Source organism: Aedes aegypti, chromosome 1 (assembly GCF_002204515.2).
Source record: "Aedes aegypti strain LVP_AGWG chromosome 1, AaegL5.0 Primary Assembly, whole genome shotgun sequence".
NCBI classification, from domain to species: Eukaryota; Metazoa; Arthropoda; class Insecta; order Diptera; family Culicidae; genus Aedes; species Aedes aegypti.
In genome coordinates, this window is record NC_035107.1 from 71,463,628 (window position 1) to 71,482,439 (window position 18,812).

The following is an 18,812-nucleotide window of genomic DNA, read 5'->3' on the forward strand; positions in this document are numbered from 1 at the left end:
GGGGTCATTTGAACCGAATGGCAAAAATGACCAAGTATTAAAATCGAGTAAAGAAGAAGATATAACGATCGCTGAACAGCAATCGTTTGAAGAGAGTAGTTCTGAAAGTCCGGTTGAGGTATTTCGGAAAAATAAATCAGTAGAAAGCAAGGGAAGGAGAAAAAAGAAGGAGGGGAAAAAGGAGAAAAGTAACAGGAGATCATTATCCACAAAGTCTAACAAAAAGCGCCATCGAAAGGTGAGCTTTTCCTCAATTTCGACAAGCAGTGGTACAACTAGTAGCTCACAAACTACTAGTAGCTCAGAAGATACAAGCGAAGATACTTCAGAAAGCTCGTCGAGTACTAGTACAGAGGTTCCCAAACTTTTTATGTTCGTGGCGCCCTTGGCAATTTTTTGGGAATGGCGCGGCGCACCAGTATGAAAAAAGCGGAAGTTAAACATTTTAATTATTTATAAATTTAAGCTATTTTGAATTCTTTTGAATTTCATTGTTTTAAGTATTATTACAAGAACAACATCACAATAACTTAGAGGTAAGAAGTATCACTGAAAACAGAATTTCTATATGATGGCTAGCTTGCTTTCTCAGGCTGATTTGACAGAATAAGAGAGATATTTTAAATCACAGAACAAATAAAAATTTTAATATTGAGCTTTGAATAATATCTTGATATTAAGCCTAGAATTTAGTCTCACATATAAAGGATGAAATGCAAAATATATAAACGTAAAGCTTCTGTGTTTTATAAGGGAATATTCCACTTTTAAGGTGAAGATGCATCGAAGTAAAGCTAGAAATTTTCCGGAAAATCAGACATAAATTGAATTTGAATATTTGATCGATTGGTTCCACCAGCGAGTGATCAATCGAACATGTTTTCAGCTTAAACGGATATCTTGATGTCCAGTTTTGTGCTCCTGGAAATTAGAGGTATGGCTTCGATTGATCCTCACTTTAAACATTATTAACAACATTAAATTTATGTTTCAAACGTCGTTTTCATACCCACATTTCATATATTTTTTAAGAAGATATCATTTTTATTTATTTTTTGTACAACTTTTTAACATGCAGTTCAATTTTTATTTGGATTATTGAAAATTGAAAAGGTGAAATAACATTTGATTTAACCCTCCAATACCCAAATTTTTATTTTCGATCTAAATATCATTTTTAGCTACCTAAAATCGGTTTAAACATGTTTTGGGCAATGATTTATTTTTATTCAAAAATCTATGAATTTTGGTTTTTGATTTTTATCATTTTATTATTTTTGAACATCAATATCCTTTTTCATTTTTCGTGAAGCCTCTTCTAGTTACTGATTTTCAGCAATAATAGAAATTCAAGTTTTTACGGTACTTTTAAAAATATTAAATTTTTATTTTTTTCTGGCATTTTTTTTTATTTTCCGTGTAATTAACGAAAAAACAGGTTTTAAATTATTTTAATACGATCAAGCTCTTTTTCTGTAATAGGTTTGTCGTAGAAAAATAAAAAAGGTACGATTTTTTTATATTACACGTTAAATGCACCTCAGGCATTTATTGGTTACTAGTGTCATGGTACGTCTCATAGTCATGGCACGTCTCATACAAAATGACAATCCCGTCCACTCTCACTGTTTCGACTATCATGGTGAATATCCTGAGCATTTTATACACACAAACACGTCGGAGGACTTCAGGAATATAACTACGGAAGAATTTTTGAAATCCGATAATCCGTTCTCCAGCCATTTCGTGACATACAAACACCATTCCATTGTTATTTATATAGATATACGAAAACAGTTTTTCAAACAATTTAAAACAAATACAAAACAGTTTCAAAAGTCATAAAAATCTTTTCTTATATGCGTGTTATGAGTCAAGGTTTAAGCCAAAAATAAAATCATTTTGATTTCCGAGCTACGAAAAAAAATACACAAAATTTCAAAAAGTACCCCGTCTAAGAGTATCAATCAAAATGGTAGACTTTCGTAAGAAAAATATAAAATGTGGTCCTCAGACCTGACGGAAATGCATTGTTCCAGAAACCAACTTGAGGATGAAAAATGATATGTCGTCGACATTTGAAAAAAATGATGATTCAACATTACAAAATTAAATCTACTATCCTTCTTTCTTGTACTGCAAGGGTTTTTTTCAAAGCAAATAAGGAAGCCAATACTATCAGAAAAATGATCGAAATGTTCAATAAGAGTCAATGAGTAAAACTATGAAGGGATCAGTACCGATGTCATTTGAATGTTAGGTACATTTGCACCTGATTTATTATCTTTACAATTGTTTTAACAATTTTTGATATCTAAAATATTGAGCACGTATTAGCTTATGAGCTTATTTCAAGTTTGGTAGGGATCAACTGGCGGCGCCCCTGGAAAAGTTCTACGGCGCACCAGGGCGCCGCGGCGCACAGTTTGGGAAGTACTGTACTAGTAGATCAGCAGAACGTAGGCGGAAAAGGCATAAGAAGGAACGAAAAGCTAGGCAGAGTTTGAGGCGAATTCCAGTTTCCGAATGGAAACTAAAATATGACGGAAGGGATCAGGGACGAAAGTTGGCAGAATTTCTGAAGGAAGTTAAGATGCGGTGTAAATCGGAAGACGTATCCGACAAAGAACTTTTTCGTAGCGCAATCCACTTATTTACAGGACGAGCTAAGGACTGGTTCATGGAAGCATACGAAAATCATGACATTCATAGCAGGTCAGGGTTGAAAAGGGAGCTCAAACGAGAATTCCTACCGCCCGATTTAGATTTTCAAATCGAAATTCAAGCCACTGGTCGTCGACAGGCTCGCGGTGAAAGATTCGTCGATTATATGCATGACATGCAAAAGCTTTTTCAGTCGATGACAAAGCCGATTTCAGAGCGCCGTAAATTTGAAATCATCTGGCGAAATATGAGATTCGACTATAAAAATGCTTTAACTGGAGCAGGGGTTAAATCTCTATCCAAATTAAAGAAATATGGGCGAATCATAGATGAGAACAATTGGAATATGTTCCAGAAACCGAGCGAAAGCTCAAATCGGCCCAAAACTCACCAGTTAAATGAGATCTCAGCCTCAAACAACTCGAAATCTAAACCAACTTTTAGTCAACCCGAGAATACGCGAACTTTTTTTAAGAGTAAGCCAAAAAGTAAAACCGATAATGAGCATAGCAAGCAAGAGGAGCAAAAGAATGAGAAAGGGGAGAGGAATGAGAGGAAAGAAAATCCGATTGAGGGGTCGTCTAAGGGAACGTTGAAAGCTTTAGCTGAAAAATATGTGCGCCCACCGATACTTCCGATGTGTCTGAATCTTAAAGAGCAGAGAGGAAATTAAAAGTTGATGATCAAATCCAGAGAATTGTACGCCAAAACTTAGCCAAAGCTCATGATAAGAGTACCAGAGCTTATAATCTTCGGTTCCGGAAACCTGCTCCAGTATATCAGGTGGGACAGAATGTTTATAAGCGAAACTTTTCGCAGTCGGTGGCTGGAGAAGCCTATAATGCAAAATTAGGTCCAGCTTATACTCCATGCACTGTTGTGTCTCGCCGAGGCACAAGCTCATATGAGCTTATTGACAATCAAGGTAAGAATCTAGGGATATTTTCGTCGGCGGATTTGAAACCCGGTGTCCCCGATGAAGAGTAATGTTTGTCCAATTCCACTGTCAATTTAGAGTCTTTACGTCCAGAAATTCCAATGTTGTGTCCAGAATTGTGTAGAGCCTTCGTAAGTCAACGTACGTAAATAAGATGATCGTCGGTTATTGTGAGTTGTACAGCAAATATTGTGTAAGTGAAATAGCGAATCTGTTGGTTTAGAATGTCTGGCCGTTCCGAAAACAATATATGTATTGCTGTCCCGTTTCGTCTAAAATAGAATAATAGTCCATCATTATTGGTTGAAGCAGAAGCGACAGGGAACTTTAACCGATCAAGGATAAAAACAATAACAAATGAAAAATTTCTAAATCGCGATGTGCAGTAGCTACGGATCCAGTGATCTGCCCTGCTTTTCCAAGTTATGATAACACACTCCTAGTCAATTACCTCAATTTATCACACCACACCTAAAATTATGGTTCTCAGTTCGGCAAGAATATCATTCGTAAATCAAACCATCAGAAGATTTCGTTTTGGTAGAAAGAAAAAAATTACCTCTTCCTCGAAACAAGCAAATGTTTCGGCCATTGGGAGATGAATAGATTGAATAACCGTTCCGCGAATTTGAAATTGCATTAACAAAAGTCCTTTTTTTAAATAAGGCAACTGTTTGTTGAAAAGATGCGATTTATATCGATTTTTGGGAATTCTCGAGAGCATTAAAGTTGCGACACAACCCTGAGATGACTATAAATGAACCCAACAAGTGAAAAATTAATCCAAAACTTTGTTTTGATTAATTTTGAGGGGGGAGATGAGGTAGTGTTACCGTTGGGGCATAAAATCCTAAATCATAATGCCGAATAAAAAGAAAAATCTATTATGTGTTTAGTTTGTCAGTAAGGTTAAAATGTTAGTCGCTTAAAGCTATATTAAACTTAAACTATATATGTACTAAAAAGTAATTAAAACTTAAAAGAAACCTATACAATAAGCATGCACACTGAATATGTTAGGAGAAATAAGTAAACTTATTAAAAAGAAATCATGATTGTTAAACAGAACAAAATTTGTAAAATACATTTAGAACATTGCACACAACACACTAAAAACTGCTGCAGGGGAAACTTTCGAGGAGTTGTCGCGAGTTGACGAAAGGACTGTGAGAAAAAGAGATGAAAAGGGGAATTTGGTACGGAAAGGGTAGGCTACTGGGGGAAATAGAAAACTGGCTCGGTCTCTTTCTTGTAGTGACCGCCAAAGCTATAAGACGTTTAATTTCAGCTAAAGCTGTTAAAAAAGCTAAAGTTAAACTTTAAGGAAATACCACCAGTGGTACAAAATATCCAGAATTACGCCGTAAAATACGTGATAAGTGAATCAGGACCCAATAGTGCTTTGCACGAACGTTTTGAGGCGCCCAGCCCAAATTAGAAGCAGATACCGCCGAAGAAACCGGATAATACACACGATTGGTTGACGTTCCTTCCCGATCGGGCTAATAGGACTCCGAATTCCGCACATTCCGCGCAATCTCCCACCTCATTGTCGGTCGAAGGCCATTCCCGACTAAAGTATAACCTTCGAGGACCCGATATCTCGAAAGAGTGGACAACCCACACAACCCACACAGATCTTGTGAGTAACAACCAAATAAACTAGTAAAAAGCATTTAGAGTGTTGCCTTTAATTGAGCCCTTGGTTAGCCTCTCGAAAAGCCGAGCAAAAAGCTCACGCTCTAGCTCGCCGGTACTCAGGTCTTGCTGAGGGGTCATCCCACTCCCAAGTAACAAAGTGCGCTTAAAACATCATCATGATTCGATGCAATCCTGAGCTGCCATCACACTTCGAAGGAGCTTACACATTTGTGACGGTCCAATTTAGAGTGAAATCGTCAATATTTACCACTGGCAACGAAATAGCACTGCTTGAAGTAGAACAATTTTCCCGACCAAGACATGCGTCATTCATGGTCCGAAGGATAGGCGCGGCGAGTCATCGAAAGCATCTCTCAATTAGTTTTAGGTTCGAATCCCGGCAAAGGAATCAAGCAAAATACACATATGAATCATACTCAAAACAGAGACAGACAAAAGTAACGCAGACACCCAACGATCAAATATTTTTGTGTTTCTATTTTTGATCTCAAAATAATGGTTTCCTTCATGCATTAAATACATTTTAGCTAAAACTTAAATACGGTACAGACAGTAAGTATACTCTAGCAATTGCCATCATAGGGCTAGGAAATGTAGCCGTATTTTAACTGTAATAGTGCCCTTTTCCACTTTAATACTGCTTTAATGAGACATATAATGCGGTATGATTTTATATGCCATATTCTATAGTAGCATATAAAGCGATATTAATGCAACTATATACAGCTGTACGGTTACTTAGGAAGCTTGTGAGGCAACAGATAAAGCTAAACATTCGATCTCATTAAAGTTGTACGTCACGGAGTCATATTACTTTGAACTTGAGAGCTAAATTGAAATAATAAATTGAGTTTTATAATGTAAATTTATTATACAGCAAATTCTATTTTTTATCTATCATAAAACCAACTGCACCGACGAGGCAAAAATTTGTCTGACTGTAAAATTCTTAACCTTGTTGGCGACTCTGGCAGTCTGAGGTTTGATTTGGTCATATACAATCAAAATTTCGCGTTCAGTATCATAAGGGCGTATCTGCAGTGATCGATTTCTCTTACCTCAACTCCCTCCCCCTTGTGACACTTTTTGTATCAGACCTTTGAAAATTTTGTAAGGCTGGTCGCGCTGGGTTTGACCCCCTCCCCCCGTTGGAGCGTGACATAATTTGTGCATGACCCCATTGTAGACATGTCTGTGCGAGAAACCAATTCTTGAAAATGGCAAATTTCCCGAATTAAAAACTTTTTTTCTAAGAATTTCTAGCAGGGGAATTGAATACGTAGAAATCGCACAATCATTCATCAGAAAAGCAACAACAGCTATGATTATGACAACTAATTGGAGTATTTAAGGAGCCATGACTAATGGCTTTGTACGGTGTTTTCCACAGTATTTTTTCAAATCTAGAAAGATTCGCGAATTAGGCGAAACTGACAAAATGTAGACAATTTAAGAAACTATAGCGTTGAAATTGTAGCTTGAATGTCTATTCACTGCACTTGAACTTTTCCCCTATCGATAATTTAACTCTGGACAAACATTTCCAAAGGGCACATCGACATTGGTAAACATTGGCTTTGCAAGACGCTGTTGAGCCTAATTCAACTCGATCACGCACACCAATACCACTATCAGGAAGTGCTAACACCAATCTTTCTGATAGTGGTATTAGTTTGCGTGGGCGGGCTAAAAAGGGCTCAACAGCAACGTTTCCAAAAAAGGCTCAAGACCTCCAAATGTTTGTCCAGAACTATTAAAAAAACGCAAATTTGTAGAAGACGAAACTTCACTTCATGTCAAACCACACACTTTATTGATTACGCCTGTATTTTTGTTTATCAAAGTGATGGGCGCATCTGAAATCGAAATCAAAACACGGCGAGAGTAAAAGGCGACACTGCAAACAAAAAAAAACAAGGCGTACATGGCGGGCTTAATTGAAACCATTATGTAAACACGGCGCAAAAGTAATAGGCGCCGCTGAAAATAATATCGATTACAGGCTCATAACATTGGGCGATACTGGCATTCTTGAGTGCGTTTAAGGCGAAACCTTATAATATTTTTTTATTACGAAATAGCAAGGGAAATTGTAGTAGATGTGTGTGGTATTGATGAGGATTTTGAAACTAGGTTTATGAAATGTGTATTAAAGTGAAAAGGTTAAAGTTTGAGTATATTTTCTTCAATTGGGATGAAAAATTGCACATGAAAATTTCATTGGTTATTTTCTCATTGTTTTTGATTTGTCAGATAGGCCCTTATCGCGAATCCCTCTCGAAATGTTGAGCTCTAGTACTCTAGGAATCTAATGTCAAAACATTGATAAATGTCACCAAGGTGACGTCAAATAGTGACCCTTTATAATAGAGATATGCGGAAACTGACATTTCTGTCAAAGTGTGAGTCAATTGAGCGGCGAAAGTTGTCAAAGTGTGAGCCAAACGAACATGCGTTATGTTTGTTTTGAACTTTTCTTGAGAAGTAATGTAATCCGCTTGAAACGATTTCGGTGAAAATTGTTATGAATAGAGCAAAAAATAAGAAGGATTTTCCTTTTTTTGAATTGTCAATGCGATTTTTTGTTGTTGATATTTTCTGCTGTTAATTAGTTTAGAAGAGTAGCTCAAAAATCTTTAACGAAACAAAATACACTTTTTATCAATGAAAAAGTCATGTCCGTATTACAATATTACACAGTTCGAACGAAACGTGTAAATTTCTGAGACATATAATGCATATAATTGGAGCGTGGAGTATCATGAATATTTACATGATATGTCATGTAAACTTCAATTATATGTCATGTAATCCAGCAGGATCCTGTATGATTACATGACATACAACACATTTTTACATGACTTCAGACTTAAATTTACATGACATCATGTTTACATCGCATAAATGACGTTTACATGACGTGTAATTTTCATTATTTTTAACAGTGTATTCTCAGCGCCGACGCCGGGCAAACTCAGCACTGCTGGTCTGTTGCCAAATCGTTCCATTTTACTTCCACTTATCTCTCATATAAAGGATCACTAACGTCAAACCAGTGTTAACAGTGTTCACGATCAAATCAGGACAAACATTAGAAAAGGGCATATCGACATTGGTAACCAATGGACCGACGCACGAGTTCACTAATTTGACGTTTGAGCGGTGCCGAATTCACTAGTTTCCATGGTTACATAAATAACACGGCACCGCTAAAACGGCATTGCATATCTCTAGGCGTTTAATGTTGTACGGAAATTTCTGACTTAAATTACAAAAATGGTCCCAGTTTGTGAAAATGCTTTTCGCTAAGAGATTTGAGACCATATTCAAGATCTATGATAACTAGGCTGTCGAAGATAAGCGACCAACTATTCAAAACTACATCAAATAGTGATCGTACAACAGATTGTTTATAAGCGTTTCTGGAGTTTTCAAGGAAAATTCTCGGAACTGTTAGGGCGCCTGGTTGCCTTAAGGGAAATGGTCAGGGGTTGGTCTATCAACAAGAAAGATAACGGGTATTTTTACTACTGATTTATTTATTCACTAACTTGACCCTTTGCCAGGTCGATCGAAACTGTATACCGCAGCGTTCCAAACGGTTATCCCAATATCCCAAAACGGTTGTTTGGATCCTTCTAGAACGCTGCTGCCATGGTGACGACGTCGATACCTAGATGTCAGGCTCCTTACATACAGAGGGTGGTAGACTGTCTCTAAGACAAGACGTGTCAGGTGATAGTGCAAAAATGAAACCAATTGCCTGTCAAAAAAGACCACTCCTCATTGGTCGTTTTGGCAAAGGCCTACTTTCACATCGTTGAGTTGAATTGCAACAGGGCACTTTGTTGCTAGCAACGCCGTGTTGCTAGTTCATAAGCTAGGGTTTCCATCAAAAGTTTGAACATTTTGCATTAGATCTTTTTTTTTTCAAATCTTTAAAAAATCGATGTCCAGTTTACCGCAAGTGCTCCTACAATGCTAAAATAAATAAAAAAATAATAATTGAAAGCAAAATAATGGTATTTGTTTCAATTACCTCTAAAAATATCGCCGGTTTCAATAATAAACCTGATTTTTCTCAAAGCTAGCATCCTCTATTGTATTAAATGAATGAAGCGTGCAATAAACTAACAAATTATTAGCCTTGATATTTAAATTTGTTCAGAAGAATTGCTTAAAAAGGATACTGGTAGCACTGGCTTTTGCATCGTCAAGGTTATCGACTGAGAAACAACGGGGCAGTCTTAGTTGAGCTGTCACGTCCTGTCCTAGGACTGTCTAAAGTACATAACATAATTTCTTCCAAGTTGCTATGATTGTTTAATGTTGAAGGAAATCGTAACTGGACACGTGGTTGCCGGAGCGGACAGTTTGGGCGCGAACAGGAACTTCCAAGAAACATTCACTAGAGTTTTCAATGAAAACTCAATGGAGTTTTCTAAGACGAATATTCGGAGTTTTCAAGGCATATTCTCTGGAGTTTGCAATAAAAAATCTTTGAAGTTTTCAAGAAATTTTTACTGCAGCTTTCAAGAAAAATTCTCTTCAGTGTGCTGGAGCTTTCAAGGAAAATTCTCTTAAGTTTCTAAGGAATATTCTTTAGAGTTTTCAAGAAAAATTCTCTGTTTCGCTAGAATCGTGTCAATTTTTAATATTCGTGTATAAAGCCTCAAATGTTCTCGATTCAAATGAAAACAGCTCTTGCATGAAGTGTCATACTAATATTCTTCGGTTTTTCTTTCGTCTTGCTTAACAAATTAACAGAAATTATGATATTCCATTTTGTATGTTGTGGGTAACGCACTATCAAAGTTACCCGCATTGTGGGATTCTTAAAAAATATTCTTAGGTAGGCGTTTTTGAAGAAATTATTAAATATTATTTTCGAGAGCGTTTTGAAGAGCGTGGAATGCAGATAGATCTACAGACAACTTCTCTAAAAAAATAAAGGTTTTCTGAAAAATTTGTTGAAGGAATCTGAAGGGAACATTAAGAAGAACCTTGAAAGCAAAATTGGAAAAAAGTTGGTTGGTAAACTCTCTAAAGAATTTATGGAAATCCTTACTTGATATTCTTCAAGACAGTTTTATTGATACTACTAGAATTTCTCACACTGTTTTTTCGAGAGATTTCCAGTAATATTGGAATTTATATGTAAAAAGTACGTAGAGGACGTTCCTGAAGAAATGATTAAAGTAATTTCTCAAGCATTCTTTGGTGCAATTTTTCGAGAGATTTTTTAAGCAATTGGCTAGAGATTCTTTGAGAAATTTTCTTATTAAATCAGAAAAGCTAAAAAAACTTAAGGAAAAATATGATGAATAATGATGAACTACTTATCCCGGGAATAATTTTCCGTGGGAATCTCAGAATGAACTTGGTGAAAACTGGTAAAGGAGTTCTTGAAGAAAACACTGAAAAATGTTGTATTCATAAAGAGAAACGTACTTTGAGCTTTTGAAATCCAAAAATATTTGCATTATTTGCAGCAATACTATTACGACGAGTTTAAAAAATTCTCAATCATGGGGACGGACCTGGTGTAGTGGTTAGAACACACGCCTCTCACGCCGAGGACCTGGGATCGAATCCCACCCCCGAGATAGTCACTTACGACGGTAAAAGTTGTAGTGATGACTTCCTTCGGAAGGAAAGTAAAGCCGTTGGTCCCGGGATAAACTAGCCGAAGGCTACAAATCTCGTTAATAAAGATTAAAAAAAATTCTCAATTCTACTTGTAATACGATTTGTTACTCAGTTGAAAATGCCCTAAAGCTTGTGAAACGAGAATCAATTAAACTGAATTATCTTTGCATTTGATCCAATGATAAAAAGATTTTAATTGTTGGATGGTTCGTAGCTTTTCATTAAATGGAATGTAACACACATGTTTCAAGTGACAATTTTTCACTTTCATCTGAAATATCATTGAAAAAAGCTGCAGATATCTGCATAGGAATTCACTCCTTCTAACGCCCCATCAATCCAGTCTTACAGTTAGGTCTACAGTTAGACGCAGCCACCCACGTTCCTCGCACCGAAATTTCGCAACCGTTAACATGAGATGGGAATAAGAGATTGAGCTTGATCTTGATTGGCCGCCCGTTGTTGCTACTCCAGTATCGCCAGATTAGCTGCACTTACACAAGGAACCAACCAGATGACTGCTTGGGACTAACAGGCATCCTCAGTGTGTAAGTGTTGGTGATCTTCTATTTTTAGGCAACAATGGCGCCTGCCTCGTCAGATTGCTGACAAATGAGAGGGGGGAATGATGATGCACTTATAACTGGTCCACTGTAGACCGTGGAATCCGACTGTATCTTCGTCAGTTCATGCGGGAGTGTATGGGTTGGGGGTAAGGCAATTTTATGACGGATAAGCTTTGCTCTTGGTTAGCAGACTGCTTAAGGAAAGGAAGGCGTGCTGTAATGGTGAAATAACGGAAGCGTAGAGAAACCTTTTCTTGTTCATTTTTGGATCTAGCAATTGCTTTGAACGAATATTTTGGGTGTGATAGATTAAGAGTGGAAGATAGAAGCAAGTGAAAGGCGCAACTACGACGTGTGAAGAAAGGGACGGGATAGGGATTGAACCCATGACCTTCTGGTTTTGATGCAGAAGCGGTAGCCATTAGACCACCAATCCCATCTATGACAAAATGCCGCCCGGAATAGCAGACATAATCCGGACAAAAGAACGTGTGCCATCATGGCAATGAAATGCAGATGGGAGAGGGATGAATAGATCGAGTAGAGCGAGTGTAACGTAAAATCAGGAACGGTTCGTCGAGGCTATTGCTAACCAGAAGTCATCCTCCTACCGGAAGAACAAGACCGGTCTAGACACCTGACCAGAAACAAACGAACATCGAGTTATCGGCTTTGTAATATCTTTCATCGTCGAGATAATAATTCTCCGTCTGAGTAGAATAGAATAACCGCAGTAGACTAGATCGAGTAGTTTGCGAAGTAGCACCGGTAAATAATCGTCGGAGCGCATGTGAACCAGAAGATCTAGACACCTGCCAGGATAGCATTCATTCAGGAGAACTTCTACCATCTGGAAACTGTTTGTCTGTGTAAGATAGATCCACCGTTGGAAACTAGGCCAAGTACTATCAACTATAACGAATCACTGGCTCTGGGTTGTCAGGTTCCAGCGAATCAGTAGTTATCAACAAAGCGGAATCACTGAGCCGGCCGTGGCATCCAACTGCTCTACGTAAGGAGCAATTTCATAAAGAACAACGGAGAACCGCCAAGAAGGGACCAGACCTCCTTCGCTTTCCACAGAGCCTAAACTTTGTTCGCATTAAAAAATGCAGAGCTTCTCAGAGGTTCCTAAGAAGTGTCCATAGACTTTCAAGCGGTTCAGGAGTCTCCAAGAGGATCCTTAAAAGTTTCTGAGGTACACACAAAGAAATCCAAGAGATTTCAGAAGTTCCCAAAGAACGTTTATATAACCATTTAATTAAATTTAGAAATATGGTCGAACGAACTCCAATAATTCATTAGCAACACCGTTTCGGGAAATTCCAGGAAATCTTTTGCCGAGTATCTATTGGGTACAAAAATGTATCGTTTCAGTTGAAAAGCTTGAATTGTTATATGTGGCAGATCTTTCTGATGAAGTTGGAGAATTCCATTCGTTTCACACAATCAAGCCATTTCGACTAAACTTCCTTTGCATTCCATTCAATTTAAATAACTCTATATTGTTAGATAGAAAATAGCGCTTTATATATTGGAATGTCCCACACATGCCTCAGAAGCCAATTATTCACCTTCATCTGAAATATCACTCAAAGGAGACGCAGGTTGGCATCTGCGTAGGAATTCACTCTTTCAAACGCACTATCGCAGAAGTCATACACCATCAAAAGAAAGAATGATGCCCTTGAGTCTTGACTCAAGAGGGACCTCTTATGCTCCCAGCTCAATCAGGCATCAACCATTTCTGGCTGGTGGACAAAAGTGACGATAAAATTTTATTGTCCTCAGTCAGTCAGTCAGGTTTGCTGCTGGCTAAGGACTTTTAGCAATAGACTTGTCCTATCTTCCATCGAATAATATCGTCGCCAATAGTAGGGGCCAAGTGAGACATAGTGGATGACAACTCTTTCACCGTTCGAGAGGACCGGAGATGTTGGCACTGAGTACAACTCCCTCGCACCCCCACTCTCGTTCAGATCGGTCAAGAATAAATCCTACACTAACTTGTGGGTGGAATTGGATTGAAAGCATGGTGGGTGGCAGGGATGCCAAGACGTATTTTTTTTTTGTTTTCAAAATCTTGGTGCGTTCGTCTGGAAGAAGACAGGATCTTGTATGTCGTATATGGAGAACCTTACAAATTCATTACATTTTTTTCAAAGCTTCCAGATTTTTTTGTAAATTTAAGCTTTGAAAAACATGATGAATAGCTGGGACACCAAGCTTTTTTTTTATTCTTGACGATTTTATTAATTTTGTCTGCAAGAAATTTGGATCTTGTATGTCATACATGGAGAACTTTATAAATTAATTAAAAAATATCTGGAGCTCCCAGGTTTTTGTAAATTTGAGCTTCAAACAGCATGATAGATAGCAGTAATGTCAAGTCGTATTTTTCAAAAATCTTGTAAGTCATATATGGAGATCTCTACAAATTCATTTCATTTTTTGTGGGACTTCCATATTTTTTGTAAATTTAAGCTTTGATAAGCATAATGAATAGCAGGGATGCCAAGTCGTTTTTCTTTTCAAAAATCTTGATGATTTTGTAAATATGGAGTACTTTACAAGTTCATTACAAATTGTCATCTGGATTTTCCAGATTTTTGTATTTTTGAGACTAGAAAATCTAGAATATCCCATGTTGGCAACGCTGGCGGATAGTGCCAGTGGGTGAAAGCGAGCATTCTATTTTTCGTGTTATCAAGACTCACAAAGCACCCGCAGGAAAAGTTCTTTCTTTGCTCGGAACTTGTCTCTCAAAGGAAACGCATGCCATTCTCGAGCGGTTCTGCCTTGTCGGCTAGACTTTTTCGGAGAACAATAGACTTTTCCTACCGGCTCACGATACGACGACGACAACCAGAGAAGTGCTGGGAGATTTTATTCGTCGAGCTATAATGGGAGCACAAAAGGGAAAAACTTGCGTCGTAAATTAGTATGATAAATTTCAACTTCTGTCATCAGTTTCGGTTCTCTGGTGGTTCTATGACATAGAAGATGGTTCAGTTGTTGGAGTTTACTGCGGGGATGTCACAAGTCGGATTGCGGTCATATAAATGACTCGTGACAGACGGATGATAATTGTATCCTGTACTGTCTGAAGACGCTTGATGAAAACACATAGTTTGACTTTATAACAAAGATATAAAAGCAAATTGGTCACTTCGTATTTACTGTTATAGTGATTTTCCTCGATACAATCTTTCATCCACGGAAAACATTATCTACACTCGAACTGTCTGTCTCTGTTACCTTGTGAGACTATATGTTGAAGAAAATTATCTCATTACGTTTACAGGTTTGAATAAATTAATAAAAAATAAAAAATATATAATTTTCTTCATATTATAATCAGAATTGTTCGTTCATTACCTCAACCCAAAATGTCTCTATTAAGTCCGGGCCAAAGGCGAATAGCTCTCAATGAAACGTGCTCGACATGCTTCTGTCCTAATACAGAATTCCATCCCCCCAAAAATCGGACACGCCATATTACCATGCATAATAAATGACTCCGAGTTGATTCGTTCATTATCTAAAAGCTTACTTTTTGCTTTGTTTTACTTCTCTTCCGCAGGATGCCCGGTATCGTAGTATTCCGTCGACGGTGGTCGGTTGGCTCCGATGACCTCGTGGTGCCCGGGCTGTTCCTCTTCGTCATCCACTTGATATGGTGAGTTTTGGTTTTCCGGTGAACTTCTGAGTAGTTTTTCTTCGTGTATCGTGATTGTCAATCACGAAAATGGAATCTGATGGTTTTTGGGATCACTCGTTTTGGGAAAATATGTAAATATTTATATTGTGTTATAGTCAACTCTCTATAACTAGTTATTGAAGGTACCATTGAGTTAGAGCGATATCGAGTTATAAAACACAAATTCGGTGCAATTGCAGTTCAAGGGACCCTCGAGGCAGCCACGAAAACTAACTTTTACTAGGGTTCTATAACTGGGTATCGAGATACGGAATATCGACTATGGAAAGTGGTGTGTATATCAGGATCAATGGTTTTTTGCTACTCAGTTAAGGATGTAGCATCAATTGGTGAGCTCGTTTTATGTTTTTACTTCAAATTTGTAAAAAATGTGTGACATGCGCTCCCGTGCAAAAGTTTGGGTTCACCCCCCAAAACACATACAAAAGTGTTTTGTCCATATCTCTGTGATTACGCGTCCAGTTAAAACTCTCTATAGCGCATTCGAAAGGCAATGAGTTATTCTTACTTCCAAAAACACTTTTTGAATTTTTTATACTAAATTTTTACTTGAAGTAGTGACATTTTTCAAAAAACACGCTGAAAAAACATGGCTAATTACCTCAGCATTGGCTCGACCAAAATTTAAAATCAATGTATCATTAGAATCGTTATCTTATATTCTTTGAAGGGCACTCACGAAACTATGGCGGAAAAATCTGAAAACTATTCAAAATTATTGAAACAGTCATTCAAGTCATCGTGCAAAAGTTTGGGTTCACCTAAACTTACTCAAAACACGAAGATTCCGTGAAATCTCAAACCAATCATGTACGCGCCATCATTTACGTTTGAAAAAGCTATCAATTAGTAAACTCGGTTGAAAAATGGCAGAGATATTGACAAAAATGTGGCTCAGGTGAACCCAAACTTTTGCACGATTTGCATCATACTAAGGCGTGAACCCAAACTTTTGCACGATGACTTCAATTACTGTTTCAATAGTTTTGAATAGTTTACAGATTTTTCCGCCATAGTTTCGTGAGTGCCTTTCAAAGAATAAAAGATTACGATTCTAATGACACATTGATTTAAAACTTTTTTAGATCCAATGCTGAGGAAATTAGCCATGTTTTAAAAATGTCAGAACTTCAAGTGAAAATTTAGAATACAAAATTCGAAAAATGTTTTTGGAAAAATACCTACGAACTCATTGCTATTCGAATGCGCCATAGAGAGTTTCAATTGGACGCGTAATCACAGAGATATGGACAAAACACTTTTGTATGTTTTTAAGGGGGTGATCCCAAACTTTTGCATGGGAGTGTATTTCTATTCATTATTTTATCTGGCAAACTTTAGGCATGCGTGCTGTAATAATTTTATTTGACCAAGAAACATATAGGGTGCAAAGCTACTTGGTCACTTCCATGATTCCCTTTGGCATGGGGGGTTTTGCTTGACCGAATTTTCTGAAACTTTGCAAAAAGAAGTACATCAATACAATGCATATTGTAGTCATAATTGTGTTTCATAATATAATATTTCCCATTGATTTCTTTTATTTTAGAAAATCAATTCTTGTGTAGCCAGTACAGACACTACTTTTTTTGTTTTGTTGGATCTTATCTACTAATTAATGTTTTTATCAAAATCATTCGATGTGGTGAGTTCAAGCTTATTATATCTATTTTTGTTTGAAATTTGCTTTGGCTTTGCTGGAAAACATTTGACAAAATCGTTAAATTCTAAAACAGTTTTTTTGCTATTCCGTTGCAAATCAATCAACTTTTCATTGAGAAGTTGATCAACATAACGGCCTACTTTTCCTACCAAATAAAACAGTGCTGAAAAGTGCTACTTTTCAGCACTCTTTTCGGTGCTGAAAAGTAGCACTTTTCAGTACTGTTTTGGTAGGCGTCAACCGAACAACCCAGTGTCCTAGTCTCTTCATGCCATGCTTATTGTGCGCGGCGTGTGAGTCGAGACGAGTCGTTCTCATCACGGGTGAGGTGATGCGACTAATGTTAATCAAATGCCGCACAGAAAAAGCACAATTGCATCTGATTCTTGAGTTTGTTCTATGTCTGGCGTGAGGTGAGAATTGTCGGTGTCCTATAGCGAGGTGGCAATTCTCGACTCGAGCGAAGTGACTTTCCATTTGGTTTACACGGCGAGTCACTTCACTAGAGTCTACATCCGTTGTGCGATCAGGCTCCGACACAGGTTGGCGATGCTGATGTGGGGTCGGATCGTCCAGCATTTGTAGTTACTGTGCTTTCTTACCTGTTCATTCATCTAATAGGGAATATACATCTACATGATACCGATGGGAACGAGAAGAATTGTGACATTCATGGGTACTACTGTGTCACAGCCTACGTGATTGAAAAATACTGAATTGAAACTACGCATGGCTGTATGCCCATGTGGGTTCTCTTGCAATGTTTGTTTGTGCTTTTAGAGTTCATCGAGTTGAAACGGCATTTTTCGAAATAGCAAAAAATGTTGTATGCAACTCGTTGCAAAACTCGATTTTTTCAGCACTCGTTGTATTTATCCAACTCAGCGAGCCTCGATAAATGTACAACTCATGCTGAAAAAATCATCATTTTGCAACTTGTTGCATAAATAACTATTTTTTGTCCACATGAGATAATTTCATGAAATCATGGCTTTTCAGGTATTTTCAATAACGTGTGGGTTAGACTGGCCCAGCTCAGTATGGGAGAAAAATAAAGTTGTATGATTCCACGGGGCATCCCCCAGGATTATTTCTTGGGGTCAGACGAAGCCTTTCTGAAAAATTCAGCTCATTTGGTCGTTCCATGAGCTGGCGCATTTGAATTGAAGTTAATATGGGATTTTCAGCTCAAACATATGAGCAACAGCACATCATGTACTGTTTGGTTCAGGAAAATTGATGATTGCGTTCAATTGGACCCAGAATGTCAAAAACACTACTTGATGTAATAGCGAAGAATATTGTAGAAGATTGTACCATGATCAAAATTAATAAAGTTGGTGTTTTAACTATCTGAAGTATATCATGCAACACTGCTTGCAACATAGCTTGGAGGTAGCCACTAAGCGCATCATAGCCACCTATGACCGTGGGCGAGCTGGGGCACATGTCGCATGTATATAAGTGACTGTACGGGAGTGCTGATCTAAGCCTACCCAAGTAACCACAAGCATTAAGGCATTACCGTATTTTAACTTTAATTCAACGAGTGCAATGCATCATTGATTTTATTCTGCAATATGCGTGCAGTAATGCTTTAATTCCATTTTATGAATGCAATGTAGCATTGTTCTATTGTAGCAATGAAATGTGCATTAATGGGTGATATACGGTCACCATTCAATGCTTCATTGCATCATCTTATTCAATGCTTCATCGCAACAAAAATGGCAAGATTTCATTGCTCTATTTATTGTCAACCTTCCCCTCACTCAGGCAAATAGACTATAGAAATAGTTGAATATCCCAAATGAAAATTCGCCACCAGAAATCTTGTTGAAATTCGTAGATTTGTCTTACGAGAAACCAGAATTTGAAAACAAAAAATAAGCAACAGCCTGGAATTGAACCAAAAACCTTACGATTGATAGGACCGTGCGCACACCACAC

The 18,812-nt window shown here is 37.6% G+C and overlaps 1 protein-coding gene across 6 annotated transcripts in view; it reads left to right on the forward strand.

Annotated features, from left to right (window-relative positions):
* The window catches only part of LOC5569559 (sn1-specific diacylglycerol lipase alpha), a 343,791-nt gene that overhangs the window by 139,990 nt on the left and 184,989 nt on the right, over positions 1-18,812 (forward strand). For all 6 annotated transcript variants that reach the window (XM_021839496.1, XM_021839490.1, XM_021839515.1 and 3 more), the window contains one exon: positions 15,062-15,157. In XM_021839496.1, the coding sequence (XP_021695188.1) occupies positions 15,063-15,157 (95 nt within the window). In that variant the 5' untranslated portion in view covers position 15,062. The remainder of the gene's footprint in view (positions 1-15,061; positions 15,158-18,812) is intronic.